Source organism: Salvelinus fontinalis, chromosome 2 (genome assembly GCF_029448725.1).
Source record: "Salvelinus fontinalis isolate EN_2023a chromosome 2, ASM2944872v1, whole genome shotgun sequence".
Classification (NCBI taxonomy): Eukaryota; Metazoa; Chordata; class Actinopteri; order Salmoniformes; family Salmonidae; genus Salvelinus; species Salvelinus fontinalis.
Genome location: NC_074666.1, coordinates 28,055,911 through 28,074,759, shown reverse-complemented (window position 1 = coordinate 28,074,759; position 18,849 = coordinate 28,055,911). Strand labels below are relative to the sequence as shown.

The following is an 18,849-nucleotide window of genomic DNA, read 5'->3' as shown; positions in this document are numbered from 1 at the left end:
CTGGGGTCTGACAGGTAGGGCTGGCCCTTGTGATACCCTGAGGGAAAACTACATCAATCAAGTTAATCAATACATACTAGATTATATTAACATAATGTTGCATTGTGTCTATATATTCTTTTTTAAGTAAAATAGTTGTACTGTTTATATTTTCTTTGTTTCTTCGCAAATGACAGCTGCACTTACTGGTACAAAATATATGTGTCTTGCAGCTGCTGGTGAGGTAAGGCAGTGAGTCTTGCTCTTAACACTTTCTCATCTGAGTGCACACCAGGTATGTTACTGCAATGTGATAGGGGGAGGGTGCAGAGCAGGGAGAAAATAAGTACAATTAGAAGAGTTCTGTTGCTGTTTACCTATTGAATTGTTTGTATTATAGCTAATAACTGTTATAGCTAGTACTATAGTAAAAATATTTGCTTGGGTATATCCCATGGTATATTTCTGGTTGTGAAGAAGCAGAAAGCTCCAAAATAAAAGGACTATTGGATGTTCCACTGCATGGACCCAGCGGTAAGTCCAGTATTTTTCTGGGCCTGCAAAAGAGAGGAAAAAAATCACGAGCATTTGTGTTACATTTTCAAAATAAATGACTAGTCCAAGTCTAACGAACACCTCTGACCCTTACTCTTGACTCTCTCCACCCGACCCACAAAAGTTACCAAGCTAATGACATCACATGCAGAATTGTTCTTCAATTCTTATCTAGAAGAAAAACACTTATAAGAAGCAAGGAATGAGTAGTTCATGCAGATGATAAAGACTGCTTAGTAATGTTGTAAATGTTACACAGGGAAATGCCTTTTGTTTTTACATACAATCTCATCTAAACTGCTTAATGTGGTTGTGAACTTACCTGGTGGTGAACTGGTAGGAAACCATAGGCAAGCCCCATTGAGACTGCACACTTGGCTGGAACCACAGTAAGGAGTGCAGTGGGATTCCAAGGATTCAGACAGATTTCTACAAGGCCATGCATAGTAAAAATGAAGAGTTTCACAGTATTCAGTATTCAGACAGAATATTATTTCAAAATTACCAATCAGGAGTGTCTGCCTGGCAATGTACTGCATGTTGATTTGCTAAGTTGTGAATCACTAAGTTAGGTTGAGTTCAGTACCTACTGAGTGAAAGCTCTTCATTCTGTGGTTGTCTATGTCAGGTCGAGACCTGTTTGGATTACTCTGCTTGAGGGTGTAGTTTTTGAAGTAAAGCACAGTTCCAACATTCAGTCTCTGGTACCACTCTGGCCACAGCTCATTCTACATGACAAGGGGCATGGTGACACTTTGGTCTGCGACCTCAAAGTAAGTCTGGAGCATGGAGAAATACACAAAGAGTGCCAATCCTGATGAGACACTTAATACAGACAACATTCAAAGAAACGTTAATTATATTGTCAGGGTTGAGTAGAGAAGAGATGGTATATGTGTAAAGTGTTATTATGATATAGATACTACTCACCTGGTTCAGGTAATCACCATTGTAATTCTCACAATAGTTAGCAACTGAAATTATCATTTTACCATCTAGAACCTATACTCTGCCTTCAGGACCCTCATTATTCCAAAGAGACAGGTAATGTTTGTGACCCATCTGCAGGGGTGCATCACTTTGCAATGCCACAATGTTTCTAAATCCATCCTTGGTAACCATGGGGAGGGAATCCAAGTCCTTAATCTTGCGCAAAACATTAGACTTCTTTGAACCATGTTCAATCTTCTCAGTGTAAACACAACACTGACCAAATAATTTCTCATTGTAAACAAATGAGCACTGGGTAATGTTATTATAAATTCCACTGCGAATAAGGTTTTTGTGGACCAGATCATTTAAACTACGGTCAGGTTGCACGTGGCTTGCCAGACTCACTCCATCAGTCACTGTCGTGTCTTAGCTGTAAGGTTGTTGTTGTGTCAAATATCTCTGAAAGCAAATAACAGCATCAGTTTTGTCAATTTGAAGTGTAACGTTATGAGTTTTTGCTGTAAAGAACTGTCCCAAAGTAGAGTGTAAGAAATATGTCAAATTCGATGTTTTTTCAACTTCTTCAGGTATGGTTCATTAATGTGCATAACAGACCGTGCACTGAGCGAAATGGGTTTGTTTACAACAAGTTAGCTAACGTTAGCATAGCTGGCTAAAAAAAGTACCTAGGTAGCTATGTAAACACCGTTTTTAAACAGCCATTTGCTGACTACTGTACAGCAGCTGACCACGCAAACAAGGGTTACCGTTAACCATTAACCCAGTGTTAGCTGTATATGTATTGCCAAATCAAATCGTGCACAAAAACGCGACTGTAGTAACTAACTTTAGCTACGGAGCTAACTCACCTGTTAGCCAGTCAGAAAGCTGGCATGCTGATGAAAACTGATATGATAATTGTTCTTCCGGTTTATGACTAGCTAACGTTGGCTACTTTTTGACTTACGAAAATCACGACAAGTTGGTTGGAAAATTGTAGCTACAGTATACTTTCTGATAGTAGGCCGAATTTTTCAGAGTTCAGCTTTTGCTTCGGCGCCAGTGGATTTGAATATAAGAAGCTGTCATTCCAAACATAAACGCTGCAGCACTGACTACGTAGCCTACTACACACATACACTAACGTTACAGGACCAAAAGTATGTGACACCTGCCCGTCGAACATCTCATTCCAAAATCATGGGCATTAATATGGAGTTGGTACCCCCTTTGCTGCTACAACAGCCTCCACTCTTCTGGGAAGGGTTTTCACTAGATGTTGGAACATTGCTGCAGGGACTTCCTTCCATTCAGCCACAAGAGCATTAGTGGGGTTGGGTGATTAGGTCTGGCTCGCAGTCAACGTTCCATTTAATCCTAAAGGTGTTCGATGGGGTTGAGGTCAGGGCTCTGTGCAGGCCAGTCAAGTTCTTACACACCAATCTCGACAAACCATTTCTGTATGGACCTCACTTTGTGCCATGGGGCATTGTCATGCTGAAAAAGGAAAGGGCTTTCCCCAAACTGTTGCCACAAAGTTGAAAGCACAGAATCGTCTAGAATGTCACTGTTTGCTGTAGTGTTAAGATTTCCCTTCACTGGAACTAAGGTGCCTAGCCCAAACCATGAAAACAGCCCCAGACCATTATTCCTCATTCACCAAACTTTACAGTTGGTATTATGTATTCGGGCAGGTAGAATTCTCCTGGCATCCGCCAAACCCAGATTCGTCTGTTGGACTGCCAGATGGTGAAAGGTGATTCATCACTCCAGAGAGTTTAATGGCGGGCGAGCAATACACCACTCCAGCCGACGCTTGGCATTGTGTATGGTGATCTTAGGCTTGTGTGTGGCTGCTTGGCCATGGAAACCCATTTCATGAAGCTCCTGACGAACAGTTCTTGTGCTGATGTTGCTTCCAGAGACAGTTTGGTGTTGCAACCGATGGCAGATAATTTTTACACGCTTCAGCGCTTGGCGGTCCCTTCTTTTTTTTCTTTTAAATTTTAGCCCCTTTTCTCCCCAATTTTCGTGGTATCCAATCGCTAGTAATTACTATCTTGTCTCATCGCTACAACTCCCGTACGGGCTCGGGAGAGACGAAGGTCGAAAGCCATGCGTCCTCCGAAGCGCAACCCAACCAAGCTGCACTGCTTCTTAACACAGCGCGCCTCCAACCCGGAAGCCAGCCGCACCAATGCGTCGGAGGAAACACCTTGCACCTGGCCCCCTTGGTTAGCGCGCACCGCGCCCGGCCCGCCACAGGAGTCGCTGGAGCGCGATGAGACAAGGATATCCCTACCGGCCAAACCCTCCCTAACCCGGACGACGCTAGGCCAATTGTGTGTTGCCCCACGGACCCTCCGGTCGCGGCCGGCTGCGACAGAGCCTGGGCGCGAACCCAGAGACTCTGGTGGCGCAGCTAGCACTGCGATGCAGTGCCCTAGACCACTGCGCCACCCGGGAGGCTGCGGTCCCTTCTTTGAGCTTGTGCGGCCTACCACTTCATGACTGAGCCGTTGTTGCTCCTAGACGTTTCCACTTCACAATAACAGCACTTACAGTTCAGGAGGCAGCTCTAGCAGGGTAGAAATTTGACGAACTGACTTGTTGTAAAGGTGGCATCCTATGACAGTGCCACGTTGAAAGTCACTGAGTTATTCAATAAGGCCATTCTACTGTCAATGTTTGTCTATGGAGATTGCATGGCTGTGTGCTCGATTTTATATACCTGTCAGTAACGGTTGTGGCTGAAATAACCAAATCCTTTAATTTGAAGGTGTGTCCACATACTTTTGTATATATAGTGTATTTTAACTGGACTGGACTCCTTTCAGAGTTACATCAGAGAGAATAAACTTCAGCTACAGATGAATGAAAACAAGCAGAAAAGTGCACCAAATGCATGTTTTTTAAAATATTTATTTTTAAAGATACCACATTATCAAGATTAATTGATTTATATCACATAATTCATATCCAAGCTGTTTCAGAATGTAAACGTTTTATTAATTTATTTTAAAACAATAGTAACAATATGTTAAAGCTTATTTTTGATGGTATATACAGACAGAAAAAAACAAGCCATACAATAGACTGTGAAACACCATAACACCAGCTTGCTGAACTGAAGAAAATAATAACCTCACCTCCCCAAATAAGACACTTCAATAATCTGTTACAAAATACTTCTGTTTGTTTTACTTTAAAATCATGTAACATATATTCAATCTATTTGACATCTCATAAAATAAACAACTATATAATCCCAACATGTTTTGTACATTCTATAATACAATATTCTCAATTAGTTTTCTGCAATGCAATGGCTAATATGTACCAGGTTCTGTTTTTGTTTGTCTTACTTTTTCCTGGCAAATGTTTTACAGTATGCATTGATAGACCTTCCACCCCATATACTGCAATGATGCACAGTTCACTCTAAAGGTCACAAATGCAAAAGTCAAAGTAACATGATGCCTCTAAAAAAAGAATGACAATTGATGAAGAATTCATGAACATAAAAATATAGTCTGAAACGGTGAAACAAAAAGTGCATAATCTACTGCTGGGGGAGACAGATTAAACAGAACCATAGAAAGAGTCAGTACCATTTGATCTAGCGCAGCAATCACAATGAAGAAACACATACCAATAAACATGAACATTTGTATAAACTGAAGCAATACACAGCAAACACACAATGACTCTCAGCATGACCTTAAATGTAGGAAATCATCTGTGGCACTGGGTTAATGGAAATTAATAACTGTCTCTGGTTTCAAATGGGGGCAACTAATGCAAATTCTTTACATACGATGGTTAGCTAGAGAGTACACTGGACACTTGTGAGAACATGGTTTACTGTTATTCTATGAGCTTGATAATTAAACATACACTACATGTTCCTTCAACCAGCTTCAAAAGGCAGTTTACCTTATGATTGGACATTGAGCACACTGAACCAACAACAGTTTTTTTTATGATAAGGTTGAGTGGAGGCCAACCTAGGGAGTCATTTTGCTGACAATCAACAAACAGTATTTTAAAACGATGCAGCATTAACAGGACAGTTGTCTAAACAAATCTGCATGTAGGTCTTGAATAGAGTCAATGTTGTGTCTTTAGAGTAATAACAAACTGACACAGTAATGATGTTGAAACAATGTGTTGCTCATATCACTTAAAACAATGTTTACGTTGCGCTGACCCCAGCAAGAGGCCAACACAAGTTCTACTGAAAAATAGAATGGCTCCCTTTTCCCTCATGCCAGCATCATTCTCAGACCAGTTGACCTGAGTCTTTAGTGTGGATTAGTCATTCTAACAAAGTCTTTAGCAGATACAAGCTGAACCTCAGTAAAGATACTGCTTATATTTATGGTTGAAGGAATGTTAAAGATATTTTAATACAAAAATATTTCCATTTCATTCACATAGTACATTGGTTTATAGTATACAACTATATCTCTATTTTACATGAGTACATACCTGCCTAGAAACTTTTATTTTAAAAATTGACATTGCACATAGTAAAAGGGTAAAACAGCACATACTTTAAGCATTCTACAACTTTCTTTAAGCATCTCTTCAACCTAAATGAACAGCACCAGTCTTCATGAGAGTGACTGTGACAGATGAAGTGATAGTGACTCAATGTACACAGCAGAGATTGCTAGGATTGTCATAAACATTGTACAATTAAAGATTCTTATTAGTCCACAATGCATTTCAACCTTCACTTCATGTCAAAGGGCACATTTAGTTTGATTGAATTCCAATATGTTGTTACATTTTGTTATGGCTATTGACTTAATCATGTAGAGTAAAGGAATTTTGAGGCATACATACAGTAGGTCTGTTTGTTTGACGGATGTTTCACAGAAGGACTTTCCCATTCAAATATTACAATATCTAATGAACGTGGGGGAACTCAAATCAGATACCTAATGATGTAGTTATTTAGCTAATGTAACTTTAAAGAAAATAATAAGAAATATGTAGTATTATTTGATTGTCATTTATATTAGCAGGTAATTTATCTCTGGTTAGTATTTTGTTATTACACAGTTTTCCTGAAATCACCAGAGTGTATGGAAATAATAACTCATACATGGATAAATCCACTAATAGACTCCCTGCTACCAAAAAAATATATATATATATTAACTGACTAGCAAATATAAACCATGTAACCAGAAAATTATGACAAGTTGTTAACGTAATACTGAGAATAAATGTGTAATTATTAATAATGTGTGGTTATTTCCACATATAACCTGAGAAGAAAATTGCGTTACGAAAGCATACATAATCAATGTATGACAATTACAATATATTAGTGACATCTTCTTAATCATTGCAGCATCTGTTATATTTGATACAAAACAATAAGTAAAATAGTCTTTGGTTAGTAGATTATGGTTGTGAGCCATTTAAGGCATTAGGACCCTACCCACTGGGCACAAACTGGTTGAATCAACGTTGTTTCAATGTAATTTGTCAACGTATTGTGATGTGGACTCTACATGGAAATAACATTGGATTTGTAAAACGTCAAAAAGTCATCAAACTGTTGTTCAGAGGCTGAAATTCCAACCACAGGATTATGTCATCATTGTAAGCAATTTTCAACATAGAAACCTTGTATAAAATGTCGAACATGTACCTTTGACACAACATCAGATCTTCAACGTTATATCCACTATAAAAAAAAATATAAAAAATAGGCTGGGCAGCAACTCCTACTGGAGCTATTCATTTGGTCTCCCATGCAGGGTTTTAACCAAGCCCAGCTTTGATATTTGTCACTGACTACTACCAATGTGCTATCGTGAGAATGATTATTGAGACCTCTTAATTACTAAATATATTCACTGTTGCTATCGAAGTCATTCCAATGGGTAGGTTTAACAGAGCAAATTAAATGTAACCATACTTTATAAGTCATACAGTATATCATCAATGATACTAGTTAAGCATATATATCATTTAAAAACTCATCAACAGCTATTGTTTCAATTCAACCCAAGGTTCAACAAAATATAGACAATACATATAGGCCTAGGGTTTCAAGTTTGGTTGATTTAAAATGTAATCTTCATGTTAATCATTAATATGTTGGATTCACGTCTCCATCTCAACCAAAAATGTAAGTTAAAGAATGGGACTAAATCAAATCAAAAACTTTAAATGCACCTAAAATACAGTTTTGCGTCTTGGTTGAGATGGAGATGTGAATCCAACATATTCATTATTCATTTGTAGACATACTGGAATTGAAGCCAGACTAAGTCAGTGGCACCACTTTTGCAATAGAGTAAATAGCCTATTAACTTGTCGACAATTTAACAAATTATATGTTGGATTGACGACTCCAACTAAACCAAAAATAAAAGTTAAAGAATAGGATTAAGCCAGTGGCTCAGATGAAACCATCCACGCGTTAGATATCCTTTAAATGTTGATATTTGGTCGTTGTCCACCAAACACAATTCAATATTACTTTTGTAATACAGTAAATAGCCTAAAGTTAAGGCTATTTTACAAACTAATGTAACAGTAATTATTCAACCTAAATGAGTAATGCATCCATGGCCACATTTTGAGATTAGCCTACTGTAACTCTAAATGTCTTATGTAATCATAGAAAGCGTGCATGTTCAAAATAGCATGCAAAGGTCGCAGGTCTGTAGAGATTGCTATAATAATTGCTATAATAATCTGTGCAGAATCTTGAACAGAATTGATCACTTTCACTATGTACTTTTAAATGTAACCTCAACTGCAATCCAGGTCATTGGGTTGTGCTATGAGATGAAGCACAGTGATAACACATTAAGTTGTTGTATAAATACAAAATATCTGACATTCTATTCCCATTTGAATTTTGTGCTTTTAAATGGTTGAAATCGCAGTGATAACATATTTAGATGACAACTGAACCAAAAATCAGACATTGTTTTTCCATTGGAATTTGGTTGTGCTTTGAGATGGTTGAAAGCATAGTGATAACACATTGGGAATTCAACTAACTTCTGGTTGTCTTTTTGAGTGGGTGAATAAATGTTGAAATCTCATTGATCAACGTCTCAACCAAATATGACCCACATTTCCACATCAAAATGACGTGGTGTGCCCAGTAGGTATTGTTTTATATTTAAATGCCTGAATAAAAATGCACACAGTAGAACAGCAAGACATAAAAATAATGGCTGCCTGCTTACACTTGTTTTTAAATATATGGTAAATTAACAAACGTGCCCTGGTAGTCTACTAATAAGGTTTGCTCTGTCCATTAAAGTGTGAATAAAAAAATATGAAGCCTGATTTTTATGATTTATTTAATGAAAATGTTGGCATTAGTAATTGGTACTTTTCTTTAGTTTTAGAAAATCAAATGTCAAAATATTTGATTCTATAGTGAACATAATATGGTTATACTTGTATGAGGATAGGTTTCCAGTTGCTTTGTCAGTCATTAAACAATATATTTTTTCAAACATGGACTAATAGTGTTGGGTGGTGAACATACTATAGTGTTTAATAATGATATCAGTTACAGTATACAGTGCATTCGGAAAGTATTCAGACCCCTTGACCTTTTCCACATTTATTACGTTACAGCCTTATTCTAAAATGCATTAAATAAAAATTAATTCCTCATCAATCTACACACAATACCCCATAATAACATAGCGAAAACAGGTTTTTAGAAATGTTTGCAAATTTATATAAATAAAACTGAAATACTTTATTTACATAAGTATTCAGACCCTTTGCTATGAGACTCAAATTGAGCTGAGGTGCATCCTGTTTCCATTGATCATCCTTGAAATGTTTCTACAACCTAGATTGGAGTCCACCTGTGGTAAATTCAATTGATTGGACATGATTTGGAAAGGCACACACCTGTCTATATAAGGTCCCACAGTTGATAGTGCATGTCAGAGCAAAAACAAAGCCATGAGGTCGAAGGAATTGTCCGTAGAGCTCCGAGACAGGATTGTGTCGAGGCATAGATCTGGGGAAGGGTACCAAGAAATGTCTGCAGCATTGAAGGTCCCCAAGAACACAGTGGCCTCCATCATTCTTCAATAGAAGAAGTTTGGAACCACCAAGACTCTTCCTAGAGCTGGCCGCCCGGCTAAACTGAGCCATCGGGGTAGAAGGGCCTTGGTCAGGGAGGTGACCAAGAACCCAATGGTAACTCAGAGAGCTCCAAAGTTCCTCTGTCTAGATGGGAGAACCTTCCAGAAGGACAACCATCTCTGCAGCCCTCCACCAATCAGGCCTTTATGGTAGAGTGGCCAGACGGAATCCACTCTTCAGTAAAAGGCACATGACAGCCCTCTTGGAGTTTCTCTCAGACGATGAGAAACAAGATTCTCTAGACTGATGAAACCAAGATTGAACTCTTTGGCCTGAAAGCCAAGCATTACGTCTGGGGGAAGCCTGGCACCATCCCTACGGTGAAGCATGGTGGTGGCAGCATCATGCTGTGGGGATGTTTTACAGCGGCAGGGACTGGGAGAATATACAAGAATGAGGGAAAGATGAACGGAGCGAAGTACAGAGAGATCCTTGATGAAAACCTGCTCCAGAGTGCTCAGGACCTCAGACTGGGGCCAAGGATTCACCTTCCAACAGGACAACGATCCTAAGCACACTGCCAAGACAACGCAGGAGTGGCTTCGGGACAAGTCTCTGAATGTCCTTGAGTGGCCCAGCCAGAGCCCGAACTTGAACCCGATCGAACATCTCTGGAGAGACCTGAAAATAGCTGTGCAGCGACGCTCCTCATTCAACCTGACAGAGCTTAAGAGGATCTGCAGAGAAGAATGGGAGAAACTCCCCAAATACAGGTGTGCCAAGCATGTAGCGTCATAGCCAAGAAGACTCAAGGCTGTAATCGCTGCCAAAGGTGCTTCAACAAAGTACTGAGTAAAGGGTCTGAATAATTATGTAAATGTGACATTTCCTTTTATTTTTTTTATATACATTTGCAAAATGTCTAAAAAACAGTTTTTGCTATGTCATTATGAGGTATTATGTGTAGATTGACGAGGAAAAAATAGATTTAATTCATTTTAGAATAAAGCTGTAACGTAACAAAATGTGGAAAAAGGGAAGGGGTCTGAATACTTTCCAAATGCACTGTATCTAGGATGACTGAATTGAATGTGTGATGAAATAACAACTGATGTCCAACATCAAAATGAACCCTTCCTTTACATTTCCTTCTGGGGAAAATATTGTTGTTTTATAGGTTTGTAAAACTGCTGTTTCATAACAAAAAAGTATGCAACTGCACAACAAAACCATAACTCACAAATGTTTTTCATGTGAAATGAAGATGCAACTTTGAAGAAGTAAATGTTCACTGCTTGTGTTTACTCTCTGAACATCAGGACAGATGCTATGAAGAAGTGCAGTCAGTGCACAACTAGACTCACCTAACAATAACCTATTTTTTTGTTGAAAGATGATCTGCATAAAAACACAGAACTGTTTTCCTGATGATTACTTCCATAGTTTTCTCCATCCAGCAGGGCCATGATGACATATGATGTGTACGCATGGTCCCAGTAGCTTTGTGGAGTGGGACAGAGAGTGAAGCACAGGCCTTCAGCACACTGACTCCTTTTTCATTTCTGGGAGAGCTGTCACATTGGGGGCCGCCACCGGTCCAAGCAGCCTCTGACTGTGGTTCACCCCAGCATGGGGTACAAAAACAGCTTTGTCTGAAAAGGGTGGCTCCTTATCAGAAGTAAGGTCACCACAGGCATATTTTCATTTTTTTTGTTGCTGTGGAAACAAAGCCACTTTGGTTTCTTAAACAGCGAATAACACTGCACAGCACGGCGCCAAATAGCCTCTGTCTCTTCTATGCATCCCATATAATTCTGCCACTGAACCTGTGACAATACATTTCAGGGGATATCTAACAACTCTGTTTGAGTTTCGGTGCTACCGAGTGAGCATATTTCGGAAGTCTGAAAGGTTGCCAGTCTGGTTTTGGGAATGGTGGTGTTGTTGCTGCTGTTGTTGTGGTTGCTGCTGCTGCGGTTGTTGTTGAATATAACCCACAGTACCTTGCTGTGGGACAGTAGTGGCGTGGAAGAACGCCTGAGTGGGTCCACTGTGTAAGAGTCCTTGGGGCTGCATCTATCAACAGAAAGGGATCAGGGCATAAGTGAGGCGATACTAGTTATTCTACAGAGTGAGCTAAACCCCCGCCAGCCCAAGGCCTACTATCACACTACTGCAAGTAGTAGGACTACTACTTTACCTGAAAGAACTGCTGGGGATGCTGCAGCTGTAGAGAGTGATGGTTGGCCTGCTGCTGAGGGTGGTAGGTGGGCTGGGCCTGGTGCGTGATAAAGCTGTTGTGAGGGATCATGATGGGGGACGTGAATACAGGGGAGGGGACCAGGACAGCGTTGCAGTTCACCTGCTGCATGGGGAACGACGGGGTCATCATCTGCTGCTCCAGGGTGTATCTGGGGAGGGATGAGCGCAATCAACCGGTCAACTACATTTACTGTGTTCATAGTAACAGAATATGTTTATTTTTCTTTAACACTTAGATTTCTGTATGGTCTGATTCTTTGCAAATACAGTTGAAGTCGGAAGTTTACATACACTTAGGTTGGAGTCATTAAAACTAGTTTTTCAACCACTCCACAAATTTGTTGTCGGTTAGGACATCTACTTTGTGCATGACACAAGTCATTTTTCCAACAATTGTTTACAGATTATTTCACTTATAATTCACTGTATTACAATTCCAGTGGGTCAGACATTTACATACACTAAGTTGACTGTGCCTTTAAACAGCTTGGAAGATTCCAGAAAATGATGTCATGACATTAGAAGCTTCTGATAAGCTAATTGACATCATTTGAGTCAATTGGAGGTGTACCTGTGGATGTATTTCAAGGCCTACCTTCAAACTCAGTGCCTCTTAGATTGACATGGGAAAATCAAAAGAAATCAGCCAAGACTTCAGGAAAAAAAATTGTAGACCTCCACAAGTCTGGTTCATCCTTGGGAGCAATTTCCAAACGCCTGAACGTACCACGTTCATCTGTACAAACAATAGTATGCAAGTATAAACACAATAGTACCACGCAACCATCATACCGCTCAGGAAGGAGACGTGTTCTGTCTCCTAGAGATGAACGTACTTTGGTGCGAAAAGTACAAATTAATACCAGAACAGCAAAGGACCTTGTGAAGATGCTGGAGGAAACAGGTACAAATGTATCTATATCCACAGTAAAACAAGTCCTATATCGACATAACCTGAAAGGCCGCTCAGCAAGGAAGAAGCCACTGCTCCAAAACCACCATAAAAAAGCCAGACTACAGGTTGCAACTGCACATGGGGACAAAGATCGTACTTTTTGGAGAAATGTCCTCTGGTCTGATGAAACAAATATAGAACTGTTTGGCCATAATGACCATCATTATGTTTGGAGGAAAAAGGTGGAGACTTGCAAGCCGAAGAACACCATCCCAACCGTGAAGCACGGGGGTGGCAGCATCATGTTGTGGAGGTGCTTTGCTGCAGGAGGGACTGGTGGACTTCACAAAATAGATGGCATCATGAGGAAGTAAAATTATGTGGATATATTGAAGCAACATCTCAAGACATCAGTCAGGAAGTTAAAGCTTGGTCGCAAATGGGTCTTCCAAATGGACAATGACCCCAAGCATACTTCCAAAGTTGTGGCAAAATGGCTTAAGGACAACAAAGTCAAGGTATTGGAGTGGCCATCACAAAGCCCTGACCGCAATCCTATAGTTAATTTGTGGGCAAAACTCAAAATGCATGTGCGAGCAAGGAGGCCTTCAAACCTGACTCCGTTACACCAGCTCTGTCAGGAGGAATGGGCCAAATTTCACCCAAATTATTGTGGGAAGCATGTGGAAGGCTACCCGAAACGTTTGACCCAAGTTAAACAATTTAAAGGCAATGCTACCAAATACTAATTGAGTGTATGTAAACTTCTGACCCACTGGGAATGTGATGAAAGAAATAAAAGCTGAAATAAATCATTCTCTCTACTATTATTCTGACATTTCACATTCTTAAATAAAGTGGTGATCCTAACTGACCTAAGACAAGGAATTTTTACAAGGATTAAATATCAGGAATTGTGAAAAACTGAGTTTAAATGTATTTGGCTAAGGTGTATGTAAACTTCCGACTTCAACTGTAAGTTTATATCATGTGTTTTAAGTACAATCAGGTCATATCAAGGATAAATGTTCTCATATTTCACTCCATGTACTACATATGGGTCAAATAACAGACCATTTAAAGAAACTCAACATAATGATTAATTACACACTCAATCACACACTTACTTGGTTTGCTGGATGGCTGTGTTGCACTGGGAAGCCTGGGAGCTCATACTGCTATCAGGTAAGAGGGTCTGCATTGGCTGGTTGAGCAGCATGCTGCCAGAAAGAACGGTCTATGTCAGTGTCAAATCTGGAACTCCAACCTTTCTAAAAATGACTCCTGGGCCATGAGGCCTGAGATTGCACAAGCTGGTATTTTCCACCTTTGACATACTTATCCATCTCCTAAATACAGTGCGAGTCCAATCGACAGGACAAAAGGTTTTGTGACTCAAGGAGACTATTCCCTTTCCAATGTCACCCTAACCTTTTTCTTCTAACCATTTGATTTCAACCTGATGAACTCAAACCTACTTTTATTTTTGATTAAGTTAACAGAAGGACAAGACTTTCATATCAAGTTACTTTCACTTCAAGGTAAGCAGGTGTTAAGCAGGTGCTCTTTCATTCAGAATTCATACAATGTAGCTATGATTAACTTCAAATCATAAAGCTTTGTTTTGATAATATACAGCTTGTCATGTCAATGTTTCCCAAAATGTATTCAGTTACAAGTTGCTTCGATTCAGACCAAATTAAAAGTTGAGTTACACTGACCATGAAGAACAGACTCAACACGTTCTTGAAAGGAATTCTGCAACAAGAAATCAGAGTGTTTAACTGTCTGTAGGGCTCACCGTAACTGTCCCTCTTGACTGAACTCGGTGTCTGAGTGTCTTTGGTTTGCGTCCTGCAGTGGCTGTGTGTTCATCTGCTGAGAGAACATCATGGGGTTGCTGTAGAAGGGCATGGTCAGGCTGGTGTGGGTGTGCACCGGGAGACTGACTGCCTGCATCTGCCCGCCTGCACTCCTTATCAATCTCTGCTGCACCTAAACAACAACAACAGGGACATTAACACCAGGTTGACTGCAGTCGTGAACAAAACACGTCCTTGTATATTTGAAATCAAATCAAACTTTATTTGTCACATGCGCGAAATACAACCAGTGTAGACCTTACCATGAAATGCTTACTAACAAGCCCTTAACCAACAGTGCAGTTCAAGAAGAGTTTAAAAAGAATTATACCAAATAAACTAGAGTAAAGAATAATAAAAAGGAGCACAATAAAATAACAATAACGAGGCTATATACAGGGGGTACCGGTGCCGAGTCAATGAGTAGAGTAGCAGCAGTGTACAAAACAAATGAGAGGGGGGGGGGATGTCAATGTAAATAGTCCGGTGGCCATTTTATTAATTGTTCAGCGGTCTAATGACTTGGGGATAGAAGCTGTTGAGGAGCCTTTTGGTCCTAGACTTGGCGCTCCGTTACCGCTTGCCGTGCGGTAGCAGAGAAAACAGTCTATCACTTGGGTGACTGTAGTCTCTGACAATTTTTGGGACTTTCCTCTGACACCGCCTATTATATACAGTTGAAGTCGGAAGTTTACATACACCTTAGTCAAATACATTTGAAATCAGTTTCACAATTCCTGACATTTAATCCTAGTAAAAATTCCCTGTCTTAGGTCAGTTAGGATCACCACTTTATTTTAAGAATGTGAAATGTCAGAATAATAGTAGAGAGAATGATTTTTCAGCTTTTATTTCTTTCATCACATTCCCAGTGGGTCAGAAGTTTACATACACTCAATTAGTATTTGGTAGCATTGCCTTTAAATTGTTTAGCTTGGGTCAAACGTTTCGGGTAGCCTTCCACAAGCTTCCCACAATAAGTTGGGTGAATTTTGTCCCATTCCTCCTGACAGAGCTAGTGTAACTGAATCAGGTTTGTAGGCCTCCTTAATCACACACGCTTTTTCAGTTCTGCCCACAAATTATCTATAGGATTGAGGTCAGGGCTTTGTGATTGCCACTCCACTACCTTGACTTTGTTGTCCTTAAGCCATTTTGCCACAACTTTGGAAGTATGCTTGGGGTCATTGTCCATTTGGAAGACCCATTAGCTTTAACTTCCTGACTGATGTCTTGAGATGTTGCTTCAATATATCCACATAATTTTACTTCCTCATGATGCCATCTATTTTGTGAAGTCCACCAGTCCCTAAGGCAGCAAAGCACCCCCACAACATGATGCTGCCACCCCCTGTGCTGCACGGTTGGGATGGTGTTCTTCGGCTTGCAAGCCTCCCCCTTTTTCCTCCAAACATAACGATGGTCATTATGGCCAAACAGTTCTATATTTGTTTCATCAGACCAGAGGACATTTCTCCAAAAAGTACGATCTTTGTCCCCATGTGCAGTTGCAAACTGTAGTCTGGCTTTTTTATGGTGGTTTTGGAGCAGCGGCTCCTTCCTTGCTGAGCGGCCTTTCAGGTTATGTCGATATAGGACTCGTTTTACTGTGGATGGAGATACATTTGTATCTGTTTCCTCCAGCATCTTCACAAGGTCCTTTGCTGTTGTTCTGGGATTAATTTTCACTTTTCGCACCAAAGTACGTTCATCTCTACGAGACAGAACCCATCTCTTTCCTGAGCGGTATGACGGCTGCGTGGTGCCATGGTGTTTATATTTGCGTACTATTGTTTGTATAGATGAGCGTGGTACGTTCAGGTGTTTGGAAATTGCTCCCAAGGATGAACCAGACTTGTGGAGGTCTACAATTTGTTTTCTGAGGTCTTGGCTGATTTCTTTTGATTTTCCCATGATGTCAAGCAAAGAGGCACTGAGTTTGAAGGTAGGCCTTGAAATACATCCACAGGTACACCTCCAATTGACTCAAATGATGTCAATTAGCCAATTTGTATTTATTTTTCCCTTATTTAACTAGGCAAGTCAGATAAGAACAAATTCTTATTTTCAATGACGGCCTAGGAACAGTGGGTTAACTGCCTTGTTCAGGGGCAGAACATCATATTTTTACCTTGTCAGCTCGGGGATTCGATCTTGCAACCGTTCGGTTACTAGTCCAACGCTCTAAACACTAAGCTACTGCCACCCCAATCAGAAGCTTCTAAAGCCATGACATAATTCTCTGGAATTTTCCAAGCTGTTTAAAGGCACAGTCAACTTCGTGTATGTTAACATCTGACCCACTGAATATTGTGATACAGTGAATTGTAAGTGAAATAATCTGTCTGTAAACAATTGTTGGAAAATTACTTGTGTCATGCACAAAGTAGATGTCCTAACCGACTTGCCAAAACTATAGTTTGTTAACAAGAAATTTGTGGAGTGGTTGATAAACGAGTTTTAATGACTCTAACCTAAGTGTATGTAAACTTCCGACTTCAACTGTAGGTCCTGGATGACAGGAAGATTGGCCCCAGTGATGTACCGGGCAGTACGCACTACCCTCTGTTGCGCCTTACAGTCAGATGCCGAGCAGTTGCCATACCAGGCGGTGATGCAACCGGTCAGGATGCTCTCGATGGTGCAGCTGTAGAATTTTTTGAGGATCTGGGGACCCATCTTTTCAGTCTCCTGGGGGGGAAAAGGTGTTGTCGTGCCCTCTTCACGACTGTCTTGGTGTGTTTGGAACATGATAGTTTGTTGGTGATGTGGACACCAAAGAACTTGAAACTCTCGACCCGCTCCACTACAGCCCCGTCGATGTTAATGAGGGCCTGTTTGGCCCGCCTTTTCCTGTAGTCCACGATCAGCTCCTTTGTCTTGCTCACATTGAGGGAGAGGTTGTTGTCCTAGCACCACACTGCCAGGTCTCTGACCTCCTCCCTATAGGCGGTCTCATCGTTGTTGGTGATCATGCATACCACTGTTGTGTCATCAGCAAACTTAATGATGGTGTTGGAATCGTGTTTGGCCACACAGTCGTGGGTGAGCGTGGTGTACAGGAGGGGACTAAGTACACACCCCTGAGGGGCCCCAGTGTTGAGGATCAGCGTGGCAGATGTGTTGTTACCTACCCTTACCACCTGGGTGTGGCCTGTCAGGAAGTCCAGGATCCAGTTGCAGAGGGAGGTGTTTAGTCCCTGGGTCCTTAGCTTAGTGATGAGCTTTGAGGACACTATGGTGTTGAACGCTGAGCTCTAGTCAATGAACAGCATTCTCACATAGGTGTTCCTTTTGTCCAGATGGGAAAGGGCAGTGTGGCGTGCGATTGAGATTGCGTCATCTGTGGATCTGTTGGGGCGGTATGCAAATTGGAGTGGGTCTAGGGTATTCAGGAGGATGCTGTTGATGTGAGCCATGACCAGCCTTTCAAAGCACTTCATGGCTACCGACGTGAGTGCTACTGGGCAGTAATCATTTAGGCAGGTTACCTTCGCTTCCTTGGGCACAGGGACTATGGTGAATATTTCCCTGCTAACTCTATACAAAGTAAAAGTCTAAAGCTATTGGGATAAGAGTATAGAGGGAGAGCTGGGGTACCTGAGGGGAGGGTGTGCTGTGCTCTCTGAGGAGAGAGTGAGGGGACAAGTCGTGGGTTCCATGGAGAGGCTGTTTGGAGTGGGCCGAGGCCTGCCTGATCACCCTAGACTGGGGCTGATGCTGCTGGACCGGCCTCCCTGGACCCTGCTGCTGAGGCTGCTGCTGTTGGACCTGGCCAAAGTCACCGTGGATGGGTTGCTGTAACAACATCTACACACACACGAGGGCTTAGCTACTGTATCCACTCTATGGCAATTGGCTTAGGTCAGCGTTTCCCAATCTCGGTCCTCGGGACCCCAAGGGGTGCACGTTTTGGTTTTTGCCTTAGCACTACACAGCTGATTCAAAGCTAGATGATTAATTTATTATTTGAATCAGCTGTGTAGTGTTAGGACAAAAACCAAAACAGAGGACCGAGTTTGGGGAAACCCTGGCTTAGGTTAAGGGACTGCTTTAGGCCGGGCGTCTGACTAGCGGTAAGCAGGGTTACCTGGAGGTTAGCTAGCTGAAGCTTCTCCTTGATGTCATGCAGCTCCTGCTGCTGAGTCTTGATGTCCATCTGCAGGATGCGTGTCCTCTCCTCCAGCTGCTCCTTGAGCTGGTTCATCACACCTAGCTGAGGCTCTTGGGGCTGCTGTTGGTACATGGACTGCTGCTGCTGCTGTTGTTGCT

At 41.2% G+C, this 18,849-nt stretch overlaps 1 protein-coding gene and 1 pseudogene across 2 annotated transcripts in view; both read right to left on the bottom strand.

Annotated features, from left to right (window-relative positions):
• Positions 1 to 482: 482 nt before the first annotated feature.
• On the bottom strand, positions 483 to 2,244 carry LOC129866902 (RPA-related protein RADX-like; annotated as a pseudogene).
• Positions 2,245 to 4,454: 2,210 nt separating this feature from the next.
• Positions 4,455 to 18,849, bottom strand: part of npas2 (neuronal PAS domain protein 2) — a 76,487-nt gene continuing 62,092 nt past the window's right edge. For both annotated transcript variants that reach the window (XM_055869528.1, XM_055869519.1), the window contains exons 16-21: positions 18,668 to 18,847; positions 18,178 to 18,387; positions 14,517 to 14,710; positions 13,843 to 13,935; positions 11,759 to 11,969; positions 4,455 to 11,634 (exon numbers count right to left, since the gene is read on the bottom strand). In XM_055869528.1, the coding sequence (XP_055725503.1) occupies positions 11,437 to 11,634; positions 11,759 to 11,969; positions 13,843 to 13,935; positions 14,517 to 14,710; positions 18,178 to 18,387; positions 18,668 to 18,847 (1,086 nt within the window). In that variant the 3' untranslated portion in view covers positions 4,455 to 11,436. The remainder of the gene's footprint in view (positions 11,635 to 11,758; positions 11,970 to 13,842; positions 13,936 to 14,516; positions 14,711 to 18,177; positions 18,388 to 18,667; positions 18,848 to 18,849) is intronic.